Genomic DNA, 18033 nt, shown 5'->3' with positions numbered 1-18033 from the left:
AGTGTTGCATTCATAGCTCACTGCATCCTCGAACTCGTGGGCTGAAGCAATCCTCCCTCCTCAGCCTTCAGAGTAGCTGGTACTATAGGCACACACCACCACACCTAGCTAATTTTTAAATTTTTTTGTAGGGATGGGGTCTCCTTATATTGCTCTGGCTGGTCTCGAACTCCTGAGCTCAAGTGATCCTCCTGCCTCAGCCTCCAAAAGTGCTGGGATTACAGATATGAGCCACTGTGCACAGCCTTGTTCTAGAAAAAAGCAAAAAACAAAACAAAACAAAAAGCCACTTGCTTTTATGGAATGTCCCCACAGCTACTCATCTCATTGCTGGCAGATTGAGGCGACCCAGAAAAGGGCTCTGTCTTGGACCTTCGTGGAGGATGACAGACCCTTGGACCCTCTTGCCTTTCTTCCAGATCTTTCTATTACACTCTCCCTCATCACTCCCCTCTTCAAGAAGGGGGATCAACTTTCACTCTCTCCATATACTAAGTACTTGGAATCAAGAGACCAGGGTTAGATGTCTACCTCTGCCACCCAAGAGAAATCACTTCCCCAAGTCTCAGTCTCCTCATCTGGAAAGCGGGAGTAATCATGTCTAACTGCTTACCTCGTGATGTGAAGACTCAGAAATTATAATGGATACAAAAACATTCTGCACATCACAAAGAACTATAAAACTATTCTCATTCTTCCTTAAAAAAATTTTTTTTTTAGCCCCCAAGTAGAACCAGAAGATTCAGTCTTATTTCTGACACCTGAAAGAAAATAGACTCATCCGAGGACTTAGAAAACATATGCGCCATTTATTTTGTTTTATAAACTTTTGTTAAAACACACAAGAGTACGAAATGTTTTTTGTTTCTTTGCCCCATCAGGCGGCCGTGATGGGGGCTCAGGGGTCAGCGCAGGACCTAATGACATTCACACCCACAGAAAGATGTGGGTCGTTCTGATGGGACCCAGCCCACTTTGGTAATTGCTTGATGTAAATTTCACAATTCATCTTAATCAGGGCAGATCACAGAAAAATTTGGCAAATGTAATTGGCTTGGTAATGACAAACAATAGAAGAGCGTTCATTTCCGACCCTCTCCTCTCCTCTGTCCGCTCTCAGGAGAGCCTTGCGGATTTTAGAAGCTGCTGAGAGCTGCCTGAAGATCGGGGTGTCTTGGTGGGGGAACCGTTGTGCCCACGCTTGTCCCCCCAGCAACCCTCTGTTAGTCCATCAGATTTTATGTTTTAGGACCACAACTCAAGTGGCAAAAAAAAAAAAAAAAAAAAAAAGAGAGAGAGAGAGAGATTTTCTAATATGTCAGCTTAGAGTCAAAAAAGTAAACTTTGTTTTGTGTTTCTCACATTACAATAAAGTTATTAAAGTGGAATGGGTTTCTTCTCCAGAAAGGGGTAGATTCCCAGCAGAGAACTGACCCCCTGCTCCAAAAGATTGTTCCCATGAAGGGCCACTGTTGCCCTCTGCACGCCATGGCACATTCTTATCTCAACCTTGCTCCCGTGACAGAGGCCTGAGCAACGCTGGAGGGAGGAGGTGGAGGAACAGAGTGGGAATGACCACAATGCCGGGAAATGGTTCCAGCCTCCCTGCCTTACCGCAGACCAGGCTGAGCTATCTGGAGGAGATTTCAGGGGCACTTGAATGAGGTGGTGGAGGAAGGCTAGGGAGCTTTGAGCAGGGCGCAGTCTCTCCTGGGACTGGGGGTTTGGCTGGGACTGCTGTAGGGATGCGGTGATTCCTCTCTGACACTCGCCCCAATACTTCTCCATGCCTCTTTCTCATAAAAAACAATCACTAATGGTGGGATTTCTGGGCACTGGGGCACTGCCTCCATCCACTCAGAGGGGTCAGTGTTGAGCGGGGGGCAGGAGTCGGTCCAACAGTTTCCCTCCTACCTAATCACACCTCCAGCCCCAGGACACATCCCTTTTGTTCACACTGGTCAGTGGCATTTTCCAGAATGTCCCCAAAGACACCAAGATTCCACATGGATGACATGCTGGATGCTCCATCCTAGGGTCCAGTGTTTCCAGAATACACCTGGAGAGACGATCTCCAGAATAGGCCTCAAACCCGGGCCTGCTTAGCCCTCCCGTGCCCCCACACTGCACACACTGTCCCACCCCCATGCCAACAGGCCAGATGAGCCTGACTCCCAGGAAACAGACCCCTGCCACCCCTCCCCTAGACTTGGGGAGTGAAGAGAGAAAAGCTCTCAAGAGTTATGAATTCTCCTACATATTTATCAGCAAACAGGATACTCGACCCTAAGTGAATTTTAGTGCAGCCTCAGGCCAGTCTTGGTCCTGGGAGTGGGCAGAGTTCCCAGAAGAACGAGTCCGGTTTCTGAGGCTGGAGAAGGGAGCCAGAAGCCCCCCAACTTGATCACAGTGAGAACAAAGGGAGCCTTTGGAAAAGTTATTCAGCCACTCTCGTTAAGAGCTCCTGTTCTGATCCAGGGAGACCTGGGTTCAAGTCCTGACTCAGCCACTTCCTAGTTGTGTGAGTTTCAGAAAAAAAAATCACTTCACCTCTTAGAACGCAATTTCATCTTCTGTAACAATCTCTAGGTTAGGAGGGGCGGGTAAGTGTGGGGAGGGAGGAGGAGAATAAAAAAACAAAAACAATCTCTAGGTTAATAGGGAGGAAGGGAGGATTAAATGAGATGATGCATATCAGATGCCTTAAGACAGTGCCTGGGAGTAAGGAAGAGCTTGAGACAGGCCCTGGGAGATCATTCCTCCTGGATGTCACTCTGATGTGAGAGTTTACCCATCTTGTCCTCTCCAGCCCCAAGCCTCATTACTCTCACCCGCATTACATCATCCACCCCACCTGACCTCCCAGCTCCCAGCCTCCCATCCTCTACAGAACTGCTGTGTTCATTTTCTGGAAGCCCAGCTCCCTGCATACCCCTTGCCGCTGATCAGGGCCTCAGCCTGGTATTCCAGACCCTATGCTCTCCAGCAGGCCTTCTCTCTCTTCATCATCCCTTTCCCACACCATTCTTCCTCAATTCTTGCTAGATTCTTCCTACCACGAGGCCTTGGCTCAGGCTGTTCTTTGGAATGTCCCATCTCACCCGCTCTACCAGCCAGAAGTCTACCCTTTCTCAAAGGCCTAGTGGATGGTCTGCCTCCTTCTGATGCTTTTCCTCTCCACTCCAAGTTCCTGTTGCAGTTGCCAACCTGGGCTTGTTTTCTCGGGTTGAAGGTCTGCAGAGATCCTCACCCCAAATACCCACCCAAGTCCCTGAAGAAGGAGGGTGCGGTGGGGCTGGAGGAGAAAGGTGTCTTCCCTCACCACAGCCTTCTAGATCCTGCCTGGCCCCAGTCAGTGCTTACAACATGCTCCCAGAATGACTGGGGGAATCGTTTTCAAGGCCTCCTTGGCCTCTGGAGAGGTGGTGCTGGAGAAGACGGGATGGCTGAGCAAGGCGACAGCAGAGGGAAACGGGCGTTTGAGGTGGGGGCAGCAGCAGAAGGAGGAGCGAATGGATGAAGGTGAAGGTGAAGGCAGTGGCTTCAACATGAGAAAAGTTGTCCAAGGCAGTAGAGGACTTTCCAGTGGCGTCTTCCCAAGTGAAAGTCTCGTTATCCAGAGCAGAGTGTCAAGGGTGGCAGTGGGATGTGGCCCTTAGGCCATGTTCTCGGGCCCTTTATCCTTCCCATTCCTGCTCTGGGACTGGTCCTGGCGTCACGTCTTCCTTTGCCGTGACCACGTGATCACCAGGCGTTCTCTGAGGGGGCTGGGGGGAGCCAGCGGAGCCCCCAAGCCCCAGCGGCTTGCTAGATAACTTCCTGCTTGGTGATGGTCGGCTGGGGGATGGCAGAGAGGGGCTTGACGATTGTGGCGACGGCTCCTGGCAGGAGCTTGTAGGGCTCAGACCCTGAGCCACCTGGCGGTGAGGGCTGTGGGGTCTCAGGGGTGGCTGGAAGGACAAACAGACAGATAGGAGCTGCTCAAAATTCCAGCCTTTGTGGGAGTAAATGAAGAGCCCTGGGAAAATTCTCCCCCCAACCCCCAGCCCGCCCCGCCTTGACTTAATTTCTTCCTCTATAAAATGAGAGAATTAATTAAACCAGATAATCCCCAAGGTCTTTTATGACTCAACCTTCTGTGAGTCCCAGATCATAAAGCCTAAGTTTTATGAGGTCTGGAAGGTCCCACCACCCATCTCCTCCATCATTTATTTGATATGCAGACTTGAACTGCTTCTCTGAAACCAAGGCCCAGGCCTGGCTGTCACCAACGGCAATGGGATGGGTGACAGGGATATTCTTTCCTGGGAGAAGGAGCCAGCAGCTGATGAGACCCAGGGCCAACTGGCTCAAAAAATACCATTTCTTGGATATTTAGGACATGAGTAATAGAAACTGGCCTCACTCTCATGGCAGGTTTGGAGAGCAAATTTGACCCAATTGGCAATCTTTGTTCAATGGACAACTTTCTCCAAGAACAACGTCAGTAAAATATCATCTCATCTCAGTGGATCACTTCATCCCATTGATAATCTTATTCTTTGAAGAGCCTTGCCCAATGACAAGTTTACACTTTGGAGGTTTCAGAGGATGGTCTAGTCCAGCAGACATCCTGACCCAATGGATAGTCTCATCTAATTGTTTAATGGATAGCCTTACCCAATTGAGCAGCCTTATGTCAATGATCACTTTTACCTAACGGACAATGTCAACTAATGGGATTCTCACCCAAGAACATCTTCACCCAATAGGTTACTTCATCCAGTGGATTGCCTCATCCCAACAATGGCTTCATTCAGTAAAGGTTGTCAGTCACCTTACTGAATAAACAGCCTCAACAAATGGACAACCTTGCCCTTTATTCCCTACCCTGGAACCCAGAAAATTGTTGCATCCTGGTTCTACCTTCTAGACTCCACCTTCTCCTGCTTCCTCTCTTAAGCCCCATCCTCACCCTTTGCAAGGTAGAGCCCCAGAGGTTGCCCACCTGCCTGCCCCCTGGGTCGGGGCCACTCACACATCTGTCCATTGCTGAGGTGAGTGGGCATTGTGTTGGCAACGATGACATTGGTTCCCATGTGTTCCTGCATCAGGTGAGGGTGCAGGGGGTGGTGGGCATGGGGTGCATCGCTGGAGGACCCTGCAGGAAGAGAAGATCGATCAAGATGAAGAGTCTGGGATGCAGACCTCAGGCCTTGGGACGCCATCTTCCTCAGGTGTGACCAATCAACCTGCCCATCCAATATTGGCAATGCCTGTTGGGGACCTATTCCTGGGTTAGTAAACTAGGGTGTACCATTCCCATTCGTAGGCTTCATGAGGGTGTTAAGAAGGCCCCAAAAAACCAAGAGAACAAAAGTGAGTTGAAAGAAACAAGGTGCCTATAAGGAAGCTCTGAGATCAAGTAAATGTTCTAATGAGTAGCGTATTGGATGTAATCAATGGCTCTCAAGGCTCCTTGGCGTGCAAGTCCTTCAACCATTTGGTCCCGCCTCACCTTCCAGCCTCATCCCCCACATCTCTGCTGCAGCCAACTGACCTACTTATAGCATCTATGTGTCCCCTGTGTTTTCCTATCTCTATGCTTCTGCTCACGTTGTTGCTTCCGTCAGAGATGTTTTTTCCACCCCAAACCCGCTCCACGTCCATAAGCCCAAATCCCAGCTCATATATTTCCTCTCTTTAGAAGCCTCTCCTGATTCTCCTCGTTCTCATTCCTTGGATTTCTCATAGTAATTTATCTGTAACACAACTTTTAGGAACAACTACTTCTTCTGTCTATGAGCATTACAATTTCAGATGTATTTTTCTTCTTTCTTTGAGAGCCTAGCAGATTGTCTGGAACACAGTAACCGCTTTAAACATGTGTCAGGGAGTAAAAATACCACATGGGGTATGGTTTAATAATAGCCTATGGTGAGTAATATGACAATGATGGAATTTCAATGCTTGTAAGAGATCTCTACAGCACATCGATCTCAGTGATAAATAACGACTGTTGATAATTAACAATTACCATGTGCCAGGTACTGTTGTATAGCACTTTTCATGTTTTACATAATTTAATCCTTACAACAATCCTATAGAATGGATACTATTATTACCCCATTCTACAGATGAGACAACTAAGCCCAGAGCTCTTAACTATTTGGCAACAGACCACAGGCTCCTGATCCTAATCTCAGTGACACCTGATTCATAGTAACCCCATGTTCACAGGGTCAAAGTGAGAATGAAATAAGCTATCACACAACAGTGGTTCCCAACTGGGGATGATTTTGGCCCATCAGGAGACGTTTGACTATATCCGAAGACATTTTTGGTTGTCACTACTGGAGAAGTGCTACTGGCACCTTATGGGTACAGGACAGAGATGCAGCCAAACAACGCACAGGACAGCCCAGCACAACAAAGAATCGTCCAGTTCCAAGTATCAATAGTACCAGTGTTGAGAAACCTCGCCCTCACTGAAGCACCTCCAAAATCTCGAATTCAACATCCCTACTTTGACTTCACCTTGTGTCCTTCCAGCTCCCTTAATCTAGTACCATCACTGCAAAACTTCTTCAGCCTACTGAGGCTGTCAATTCACTGACACTCTCTTTTCACTATCACCCCATCCTTTTGTTGTTGTTGTTGAGACAGAGTCTTGCTCTGTCACACATGCTGGAGTGCAATGTCACAATCTCGGCTCACTGCAACCTCCGTCTCCTGGGTTCAAGCGATTGTCCTGCCTCAGTCTCCCGAGTAGCTGGGATTACAGGCGCATGCCACCACGTCTGGCTAATTTTTTTTGTATTTTTAGTAGAGATGGTGTTTTACTGTGTTGGCCAGGTTGGTCTTGAGCTCCTAGCCTCAAGTGATCCACCCGCCTCGGCCTCCCAAAGTGCTAGGATTACAGGTGTGAGCCACCGCACCCAGCCTCTGTCTTTATTTCTCTTTGAGTGCAGCCCAGACTGCATGACCTATCATTCTAATCACTCCCTTGCAGTCATCCTAACTCCTTCATACTCCCCTTCACAGTCAAACCATTTCAAAGGGTTATCTACTCTATCTCCACCTTCCCACTTGCTGTCTTTGGAGCACTCTCCAATCTGGTTTCCACTCTCCCAGCTCTCTGAAACTGCTTTCAACACAATTGCCAAGAGCCTCCAGCTGCCAATCCAATGGACTCTTTCCTCTCTCTTCCCCTCCTCCCTTCACCTCTCCATTCCTCCCTCCTTCTTTCTGTCTCTCTGCAGAGTGTAACACCATTAAACACTCTGTCCTTCAAACACGCTCTTCTCTTGGATTCTGGAATTGCCCTGGTTTTCTCCTACCCCTCCGGCCATTCTTCTTCCCTTCCCTCCATGGCTCCATCTTCCCCCGATTCCACAGAGCTGCCTTTAATCTTGTGCTTGAGCAGCAGACTCATACATTCAACTGCCTCCTCGGCAACTTGGACTTGTAATAGTCATCTCATGCTTAATGAAAGTCCACAATGAGGCTGGGCATGGTGGCTCACACCTGTAATCCCAGCACTTTGAGAGGCCAAGTCGGAAGGATTGCTTAAGACCAGGAGTTCAAGACTAGCCTGGGCAACATAGTGAGACGTCGTCTCTATAAAAAATAAAAATGAAAAATTAGCCGGGTATGGTGGCACACACCTGTAGTCCCAGCTACTCGGAAGACTGGAGGATCTCTTGAGCCTGGAAGGTTGAGGCTGCAGTGAGCTATGACTGCGCCACTGCACTCCAGCCTGGGTGACAGAGAGAGATCTCGTCTCAAAAAAAAAAAAAAAAAAAAAGGAAAAAGGAAAAAAAGAGAGTCCACAACGGATCTCTGAGGTCACCCCTCACGACCACCCCCAGACCGCAGCATCAAGTTGTTTATTCTGTCCTCCTCATCTCGGTAAACTACTCCATCATCATTTCTGCTATTCAAAGCAAAAATTTAGACTCTGTCCTTGACTATTCCTCTTCCTGTCACTCCCTACATCTAATCAGTCAGCAAATCCTGTGGGTGTGGGCTCTTCCTCCAAATAGATGATCCGGTTTATCTTCACTGCTCCATTTCCATGGTCCAAGCCTTCATCATCTGTCACATGATTGGAGACAGTGACATTCTCAGGAATCTCTGCAATTTACTTTGTACCCAACAGTCTGAGTGGTTTGTTTAAAGCATTAGTCTGGGCTGGGCATGGTGGCTCATGCCTGTCATTCTAGCAGTTTGGGAGACCGAGGTGGGCAATCACTTGAGGTCAGGAGTTTGAGACCATCTTGGCCGATAGGGTGAAACCCCATCTCTGCTAAAAATATAAAAAAAAGAGCTGGGCGTGGTGGCGGGTGCCTGTAATCCCAGCTACTTGGGAGGCTGCACAGGAGAATTGCTTGAACTTGGGAGGTGAAGGTTGCAGTGAGCCGAGATCCTGCCACTGCACTCCAGCCTGGATGATAGAGGGAAATTTTGTCTCAAAGAATAAAAATAATTAGTCTGGTTTTCACTCTCCTTACAATAGTTGCAATGAGAATAAAATCCAAATTTCTGACAAGGTTTACAAAGCCATATGTTTATGATTTGGTTTCTGCCCAATCTCCATCTTCACCTCCTCCATCTCCTCCATCTCACAACCTTGCCCTTCTTTCTCAAACACACAACTCTCTCCTCTCCGGGGCCCTTGAAGTAGTTCCTTCTTCTTGGAATATTCCTCTCTTTTTTTTTTTTTTTTTTTTTTTTTTTGATGGAGTCTCGCTGTGTTGCCCAGGCTGGAGTGCAGTGGCACGATCTCGGCTCACTGCAAACTCCACCTCCCAGGTTCACGCCATTCTCCTACCTCAGTCTCCCGAGTAGCTGGGACCACAGGCGCCCACCACCACACCCAGCCGATTTTTTGTATTTTTAGTACAGACAGGGTTTCACTGTGTTAGCCAGGATGGTCTCGATCTCCCGACCTCGTGATCTGCCCTCCTTGGCCTCCCAAAGTGCTGGGATTACAGGTGTGAGCCACTGCTCTCTTGTCTTTTAAGCCTTGCACTTCCTTTCAGCCATTAGGGTCTTAGCACAAGAGTCACCATTTCAGAGAGGTCTCCTTTGGCCTCCCCTATCTAAAGAGGATTCCTTTTCAGTTAAACTCTACCATATTACCTGTTTATTTCAAAATCATAAAATGTGAGCCTTTATACACACATGCACACACATACGGGCATATACACAGATATCCATGCATCTATACACACTCACACATACACAGCCTCCCGGAGGGCAAAGATCATGTTCTTCACTGAATTGCCAGCACTCAGAACAGTGACTGGCATGTGCTAGGCTCTCAGCGCCTGAACAGATAGACCATTGCCTTTGTTCCCATTTTTCTGATGAGGAAACTGAGGCACAGATGGGTTAAGCAACTTGCCCAAAGCTGCACAGTGGGGAAGCCAAGGAGCTGAGGGGTGAGCTCAGGTCTGTGTGAGGCTGTCTCCTAGAGAGTCCCCCCTCCAACCCTGCCCCTCCTGGGCCTGGCACGGACCTCCCAGCAGCATCTCCTGCAGCAGGTTGTCGATCTTGGCCATGCCGAAGAGCTTGATGAACTGGATCTGCTCGATCATCTGCCAGGTGATGCTCTGCAGGGTAGGTAGCAGCAGCAGCAGCTCTCCAAAGCGGCCGCGCGAGTCATACTGGCGGTCATTGATGTAGTCTTCCAAGCTCACCTGCACCTGGGAACGCAGCCGCTTGATCTTCCCTGGATCGCTCAGCCCTTTGGCATCTACAATGGAAGAAGGTGGGCAAGGGAGGGCAGTAGGGTCCAGCTGGAGAATCTGGGGAGTCAAGACCCAGATGTCCCCTGACTTGTGTCACACAAGGAGTCTTCAGCAGTGTGGGCACAAGGATTCAGGGACCTCAACAACCAGGGTATGCCAGTATGAATTGTAATTTCCTAGACACAGGCAGAAAAAGATTTCTGCCACGTTTCCTAAGGCACTAAACCAGAAGAGTGGGGAAAAGGAGATGGAGGGCGGGACTTGAGGAACGCATCCAATAAGCACCTAGCAACTGCCTCATCTTACACAAGGGGAAACCCAGACACAGTGCAAGGATAGGGCTTGTCCTGGGTGGCACAGCCAGTTGTTGGCAGAGCCACGATGGGAACTTGGGGTTTTGGGCCACAGTTGAGGTCCCCTCATCCAGACCTCAGCACTTGCTGCCTCTACTGTGTTAGAATAGGCTCCCCTTCCCTGGTTCCTGCTTCCTATCACCTTAGGGACTCAGGTTAGGTTTCATCTCCTCCAGGAAGTCTCCCTTCTACCCTCCTATGTCTGCATCCTGTGTCCTTCCTGTTTCCAAATCTCTGCGGCCCCTCCATCACTGCTGACCACACAGGATGTAATTGTTGTGCCATCCAAAGTTGAGCTCTGCAGGGGCAGGCATATGTCTTATTTGCCATTTTTATTTTATCTTACTTTATTTTATTTTATTTTTTGGGACTGAGTCTCCCTCTGACTCCCAGGCTGGAGTGCAGTGGTGTGATCTCAGCTCATTGCAACCTCTGCCTCCCGGATTCAAGCGATTCTCCTGCCTCAGCCCAGGCACATACCACATCCAGCTAATTTTTGTATTTTAGTGGAGACAGGGTTTCACCATGCTGGCCAGGCTGGTCTCAAACTTCTGACCTCAAGTAATCTGCCTGCCTCTGCCTCTGAAAATGTTGGGATTACAGGTGTGAGCAACTGCACCTAGCCTTTGCCATGTCAAACCCACCACCTAGCACCATGCATAGTCAATATTTATTGAATAGGGCCGGGCGTTACATTTATTTATAACTATATATATATTTTGTTAGATGGCTGGATGAATGAATGAAAAAAAATCAGTGAATAAATTCTAGATCCTTAGCCTAGAAGGGACTTAAGCGGTCATTCAATATTTAATCCCGACCTTTGTGGAGGTAATGCATTTATTTCCTCTTTCCTGGAGAAAGGAAGTGGCAGAAAGAACATTCACCCACATTTCTAGTGAGCTCTCTCCACTGAATCATGTTTGTTCATTTGTTCATTCAGTCCACAAATGTTTACTGAGCACCTCCTGCATGCCAGGGGAACTAGGTTCCCCACCCCTTCAAATTGCTGGAGGCTGCTGCCTCTGACTCAGCATCAGTGATCCTGCCCATTTTGCAGAACAATTCTGCCAGTCCAGCCTCATGCCGAGCACTACAGAGGATACAGGCTGGGCCAGGCTGTGGAGGGAGCTAGAACTAGAAATCTCACCCTCTGGGAGGGTGGGATAGCACGTGGTAGGTAAGAATGTGGGCTTGAGAGAGAGAGAAATCGGGATTGACAGGTGGTCTGAAGTTCAAATCCAAGCTCTGCCATTTTCTGGTTGCGTGACCTTGGGCAAGTTAATCATGCCTCAATTTCCTTATCTGTTAAATGGAGATAATAATTCCTACTTCACAGGTACCATGTTGGTAAGTAAGATAATCCACATGAAGTGTTTGAAAACAGCTCTTTAGTGAGCATTTAATACATGGGGCTCATCTTCCTCTTCATCACTATATATATATATATTTTGTTTTGTTTTGTTTTGTTTTCTTTTGTTTTTTGAGATGAAGTTTTGCTCTTGTTGCTCAGGCTGGAGGGCAATGGCATGATCTTGGCTCCCACTGCAACCTCCGCCTCCCAGGTTCAAGTGATTCTCCTGCCTTGAAATCACACAGCTAATTTTTGTATTTTTAGTAGAGACGGGGTTTCACCATGTTGGCCAGGCTGGTCTGGAACTCCTGACCTTGAGTAATCTGCCTGCCTCAGTCTCCCAAAGTGCTGGGATTACAGGCATGAGCCACCGCACACGGCCTTTTCATTACTATTATTACTAGAGGTAATCTATCTGCAGTGTGAAGGACAGTGCCGGGCACACAGTAGGTCCCCTCTAACATGTAAGCAGGGAAGGCAAGCAAGCCTCCGGGGTTCAGGCACCTTTGACACTGGGAAGCAAAAGCAGGTTTTGTACAAAGACTGACTACAAAGGCATTCTGTATAAAAGCAGGTGCGAACGTCAGTGGACAGAATGGGGAGAGGAGAGCCAAGAGCCACAGGAGAGGGTAGTAATGCTTTATCTTCATCCTGCAATGTGAAGGGTTGGAAGATACTGTCTACAGTTGATAGAACAAGAAAAGAAAGATAAAAGCACATAACATGCAACAGAGACACAAAAATAGCAATAAAAATATATTGGGGAAAATGAGGGAGAAAAGATGGGAATGGTAATGGAGAAAAGCGAAATCCTCCACTATCCTAGGAGGAACGTTATGATCCAAAATGAATACATCAACAAATATAAGGCTTAGTCTTTCATTTAGAATTGTTGAGGAAACTGCCAGAAGAAACAATTAAAAGAATCAGACATGTTTCTCTTGGGGAGTAGACTTAGAGCTGGAAAAGTAGGATGGGGAGAAGTATTTGCATTTTAAGTATGTGTAGATTTATTTATTTACTTATTTATTTAGTTTTTAGATGAGGTCTTGCTTTGTCACCCAGACTGGAGTGCAGTGGTGCAATCATAGCTCACAGCAGCCTCGACCTCCTGGGCTCAAGAGATCCTCCCACCTTGGCCTCCCAAGTAGCTGGGACTGCAGGTGCTCACTACCATCCCTGGCTAATTTTTTTTTAGTTTCTATAGAGACGAGGTCTTATTATGTTGGCCAGGCTGGTCTCGAACTCCTGGCCTGAAGTGATCCTCCTGCCTCAGCCTCCCAAAGTGCTGGGATTACAAGTGTGAGCCACCACATCAGGTTCTAGATATTATTTTGATAAAAATTTTTTGAGGAAAAGAAGCAAATATGAAAGAAAAGAGGAAGATAGGAAGTAAGGAGAAAGAAGGATGGAGGGAAGAAGTAAAAGAAGGGAAAGCCCAGGCCTTTGGAGTCAGGGTGCCCTGTTGAGTCATATCCTCCCTTTGTGTTTCTTTGAGATGCTGTCTCACTCTGTCGCCCAGGCTGGAATGCAGTGGTGCGATCTTGGCTCACTGCAACCTCCGCCTCCCAAGTTCAAGTGATTCTCCTGCTTCAGTCTCCCAAGTAGCTGGGATTACAGGCATGCACCACCACGCCCGGCTAATTTTTATATTTTTAGTAGAGATGGGGTTTTGCCATGTTAGCCAGGCTCGTCTTGAACCCCTGACCTCATGTGATCCGCCCGCCTCGGCCTCCCAAAGTGCTGGGATTACAGGTGTGAGCCACCGCACCTGGCCATATCCTCCCTTCAAATCTTGACTTGCCTCATCCGTTAAATGAAAACGGCCTCTCCTAGCTGTCGTTAACATGAGATGAGGTTGTGAACTCTGTACAATAGGAGAAGTCTAGCAGAGTGTTCTGGAGAGAGAGTCAGGGATGGCTTAGGAGGTGTGCACTGTACCTGGGTCAAAGAAGATGATGGCTTTGAGGTAGGCATACTCATTGTCATCGATCTGCAGCTCCTGGAAGGGCAGCACCAGCTCGTCGAGGATGCGCATGGACACCCGGCTCATCTCCGCCAGCTCCGGGCAGTGCCGAGGGACAATGTAGTCATTGCCTGGAAGGGTTGGGAGGGAGGGAGGATGGGAAGTCACCTTGGGTTGACCCCTCTCCTCTAGTTTTGGTTTTTAAGTTGGCAAGATAGTTGGTGCCTGTGGGAGGAGGACCTGCAGGGCTGATGACTCCTATTTCACAGGTAAGGAAGCTCAGCCTCCAGTAATCCTGCTGAGCTTGGAACTTGACTTTCTAGGACCCCTTTCACATGACCCAAGCTCCATTTACCAATGTGACTCACAAGATCGATGCCATTCAAAGGCCACCTGGTAGGCACCAAAGCATCAAAGTTAAAGGACCAGATTCTGGAACTGCACTGCCCTGCTTAAATGGCTCTGCCCCTGATAGCCGGTTAGAGTTGGATAAGTTACTTAACCTCTCTGTGCCTCAGTTTTCTCATCTATAAGATGAGGATAAATAATCGAGCTTCCCTCATAGCATTGTTGTATTAAAATAGGTAGTGTTTGCAAAGCAGTGAGCACAGTCCCTGGCGCATAGTGTGTGCTGTACAAGCGTTTAAAATAATAAATATGCTGGCCGGGCACGGTGGCTCACGCCTGTAATCCCAGCACTTTGGGAGGCCGAGGCAGGTGGATCACGAGGTCAGGAGATCATGGTTGGCTAACATGGTGAAACCCCGTCTCTACTAAAAATACACACACACACACAAAATTAGCCGGCCGTGGTGGTGGGCGCCTATAGTCCCAGCGACTCGGGAGGCTGAGGCAGGAGAATGGTGTGAACCTGGGAGGCGGAGCTTGCAGTGAGCCGAGATCGCGCCACTGCACTCCAGATGGGCGACTGAGCAAAACTCCATCTCAGAAAAAAAAAAAAATAATAATAATAATAATAAATATGCCATGAAGGCACAGGTGACACGGCCTGGGCTTTGTGCCATTCCCAACCACCTCTTGCTCCTACTCCAGAAAGAGCATCAGAATGCACAGGTAGGCTGGGCACAGTGGCTGACACCTGTAACCCCAGCACTTTGGGAGACTGAGGCAGGTGGATCATTTGAGGCCAGAAGTTTGAGACCAGCCTGGTCAACATGGTGAAACCCTGTCTATACTAAAAATACAAAAATGAGCTGGGTGTGGTGGTGCACACCTGTGGTCCCAGCTACTTTGGAGGGTGAGGCAGGAGAATTGCTTGAACCTGGCAGGCGGAGGCTGAAGTGAGCCGAGATTGCACCATTGCACTCCCGCCTGAGTGACAGAGCAAGACTCTAAAAAAAAAAAAAAAAAAGAGAGAGAGAGATGCACAGGTAATTCCAGGGATAATCCTGATTGTGCTCTGATTTTACTGCTGGGAATGTGATGCCTTACATCACATTTCTTTGCATCTGAGTGGGGTATCCAGTTGAGAACTGAGTCCTGGAACCCTCCAATGCAAGCCTGAGGACAGGGCCACTCCTGACTAGTCTCCCTCGCCCTTGCATGCCACCATGTGAATCTCCTTGCCTGGGTGAGTGCCATGCTAGGTATGCCCTCCCTGGAGCCCAGGCCAGGGCAGGCAGCCTCCTCACCTAGGAGCAGCACGTCCTTGAACACCATGGATCGCTTGGTGGCTCCGAGCAGCAGGTGCTCACCAGCATGAGCTCTGAGCAGGGCCACCTGAAAGAGAAGGAACAGTGTTTGCCATCTGTACCCTTGGGAAAGCTGCCCGTAGCCAACTCAGTGACGCTGGGCAAGTCAGCTTAATGCTCCTCTCTGCCTCTACCTGCCTGAACCGTGAAATGGGCATCATAAAACTACTGCCCATAAAACTAGAAACCTGGAAGGGATTCTGCAGAAAACCGGAAGGGAAAAGAACATGCGCTCAGAGCTGAGAGACCTCGCGCTGACTCTGCCCCTGAACTGTTGTGTCCTTGAGCGAGAAGCTGCTTCACGCTGGGCCTCTTCTGTGTGCCTGATGAAACTGTAAGAAACATTCTGTGTGCTTTTTATTTTCTTTTTTGAGATTCTCAAAAAGGTCTATGATCCTAAAAAGTTCCAAAACCCAAATTCCCACCCATGGACCAGCTATGGAGAATTACGAAGGGTGTTTTGTAAAAATACAGATTCTATTATTATTATTATTTTTGAAACAGAGTCTCACTCTGTCACCCAGGTTGGAGTGCAGTGGCACCATCTCGGCTCACTGCAGCTTCCGCCTCCCAGGTTCAAGTGATTCTCGTGCCTCAGCCTCCAGAGTAGCTGACTACAGGCGTGCACCACCATGCCTGGCTAATTTTATTTTTAGGAGAGACGGGGTTTCACCATATTGGCCAGGCTGATCGTGAACTCCTGACCTCAGGTGATCAGCCCAACTCGGCCTCCCAAAGTGCTGGGATTATAGGCGTGAACCACGGTGCCTGGCCTGAAAATATAGATTCTCAGGCCCTGAGATTCTGATCCTGATTCTGTATGTTTAGGGTGGGCCCAGGGATCAGTGTTTAATTAACTCCACAGTTGACTCTGAAGTGCAATTCTGTCTGGGAAATCATTGCTGTGGCAGATCCCTCCAGGGACTGACACTGCAGGACTCCGGGATTCTGAGAGGGCATTACAAGAACTTGGAGGTGGATGTTGGGTCTCAGGGCTGGTCCTTCTCAAAGCAAAGGTATGAGCACTGGCCTCTGGCAGAGAATCACCTTGATGAAACCCTTCTCTGCAGGGCGTACAAGGCAAGACTTCGAAGACTAGAATCGTAGGTGGGCGCCCAGCAAGCTCACAGAAGGACATAGCCAGCCCACTGAGGGCCATCTGCTTTAGTGCTTGCCTGAGGACCAAAGGATGGCCTGAAACAAAATAGCACCAGGCTGGTAGCCTCAAGTATCTTATCTTCAAGGTTGAGTTAGGGAGTTTGGAGGTTCTATAGCAAGCCAAACTAGAAGGTTAAAATGCCTTTGTTTGTTCATTCATTTGATTGTTCGTTCTTTCAGTTATCAAATCCTAAATGCCTACTACATGCCAGACACTTTTTAAGACAATGGAGGCACAGTGTTTAAAAACGAGAGACAAGGTGTCCAATCTCATCGAACTAACATTTTGTAGGCGAAAGTATGGAACAGACAGTAGAGAACAAATAAATACACAGCACAGTGGGTGACCACAACATAAAAGAAAGAAGAAGGAGAAAAGATGGGAGGAAGGGAAGAAGGGAGGGAGGGGAGTGGAAAGGATGGTGAGAGCAATTGGGCAAGAATGGCTACATTAGATGGGGAGGTCAGAGAAGGCCTGTAAGGAGGTGAAATTGTTGTTAGAGGAAAATAGAGATTTGCCTGAAGGTATTTGGCACAAAATAAGCCTTCAATAAATATTTGAATGAAGGAAGGAAGGAAAGGGGAAATGAATGAATGAATGAATGAATGAATGAATGAATAAATGAGCAAACATCTTGACTTCTTCTCTAGCTCTAGCTGCTCCTGGGCAGCCACTTGTCCTTGCCACTTCTATTCCCCATGGATAGAATCTTGTGACGAAAACAGAAAAAGAGGAAACTGCCTGGGAGGGGAAATCCACTTTCCATGACCAGTATGGAGGGAGGCCGAGGATGCTGATTGCTGAGTGCCTCCTGCGCGCCAGGCACTGTGCAAGCCTTTCATCAGTCACCCCAGTGGCCTTCACACCACGAAGCAGAACACCTGGATTTGAATCCCAGTTCTGTGGCTAACTTGCTCTGACTTCAGGCAAATTGCTGTCTCTCTCTAAGCCCCAGTCTCTTTCTCCAGTTGTATCCAGGCCCAAGAAGCACACCAACTGGGAATCTAGTTTCTGGGGCAATGTCAACAGAATTGGAATGCCCTTTGGAGGACAATGCCCCCGATTTTCCCAGGGATGCCCCACCTGCACTGGGCAAGCTGGGCTCCTCATACACCAGGAATGGGGAGTTGGGAGCTCTTCTGATCCCAGGTTCAACCCCCTGATATGGCAGCTGTTCTGGGGGGTGGGCCGGGAGGTCGGGTGGTGTGTTAATGATTGTCCTCTGTTATTGGCCACCCATCATTGCTCTCTGAGAATGCTCTGAGCCCCAGCCAGGGAGGTTTGGGTGGGAAATCGAGGTTAACAATTGCTCAGGTTGGGGGTATCTTGTTGCCCTGCTAAGCCCCTGGGAAGGAACAGGAGGGATTAAACATTAATGTAGAGACTCCAGCAGAGGGGACTGGGGCCAGAGCACAAGGAGCAGGGGAGAGGGTAGGGGCAGATTGTCCAAGATCCTTGCCCTATTGACTCTGCTAATGGAGGGAGGAACCATGGAAGAGGACCCTGGGTCCAGCCCCTGTGTGAGGCTGGGGACCAGCCAAACCAGCATTTTCACAGTGTCCCTATATGTAGTATTAACAGGTGTTCCAGGAGAATCTTGGGGCCGAAGGAGTTTGGGAAGCCTTGGCCTGAGAAGTCAACTTCTCAGAAGTTTTCACAGACTCACATGCATTGTTGGTGCCTTATGCAAAGGTGTGAAACAGGTAAGTGAATGCACCAGAGGCTGTCTCCAAAGGTGGGGAGGTGGCCCAGCCC

At 48.5% G+C, this 18033-nt stretch overlaps 1 protein-coding gene across 4 annotated transcripts in view; it reads right to left on the bottom strand.

The window, feature by feature from the left end:
* Positions 1-789: 789 nt before the first annotated feature.
* Positions 790-18033, bottom strand: part of HNF4A (hepatocyte nuclear factor 4 alpha) — a 75884-nt gene continuing 58640 nt past the window's right edge. For 3 of the 4 annotated variants that reach the window (XM_005569075.5, XM_005569073.5, XM_065523190.2), the window contains exons 6-10: positions 15060-15147; positions 13383-13538; positions 9503-9739; positions 4988-5140; positions 790-3950 (exon numbers count right to left, since the gene is read on the bottom strand). In XM_005569075.5, the coding sequence (XP_005569132.1) occupies positions 3808-3950; positions 4988-5140; positions 9503-9739; positions 13383-13538; positions 15060-15147 (777 nt within the window). In that variant the 3' untranslated portion in view covers positions 790-3807. The remainder of the gene's footprint in view (positions 3951-4987; positions 5141-9502; positions 9740-13382; positions 13539-15059; positions 15148-18033) is intronic. The other variant, XM_005569074.5, reaches the window with a different exon arrangement.

This window comes from Macaca fascicularis, chromosome 10 (assembly GCF_037993035.2).
Source record: "Macaca fascicularis isolate 582-1 chromosome 10, T2T-MFA8v1.1".
NCBI lineage: Eukaryota > Metazoa > Chordata > Mammalia > Primates > Cercopithecidae > Macaca > Macaca fascicularis.
Note: the sequence above shows the minus strand (reverse complement) of the source record. Positions and strands in the feature narration are given on the sequence as shown.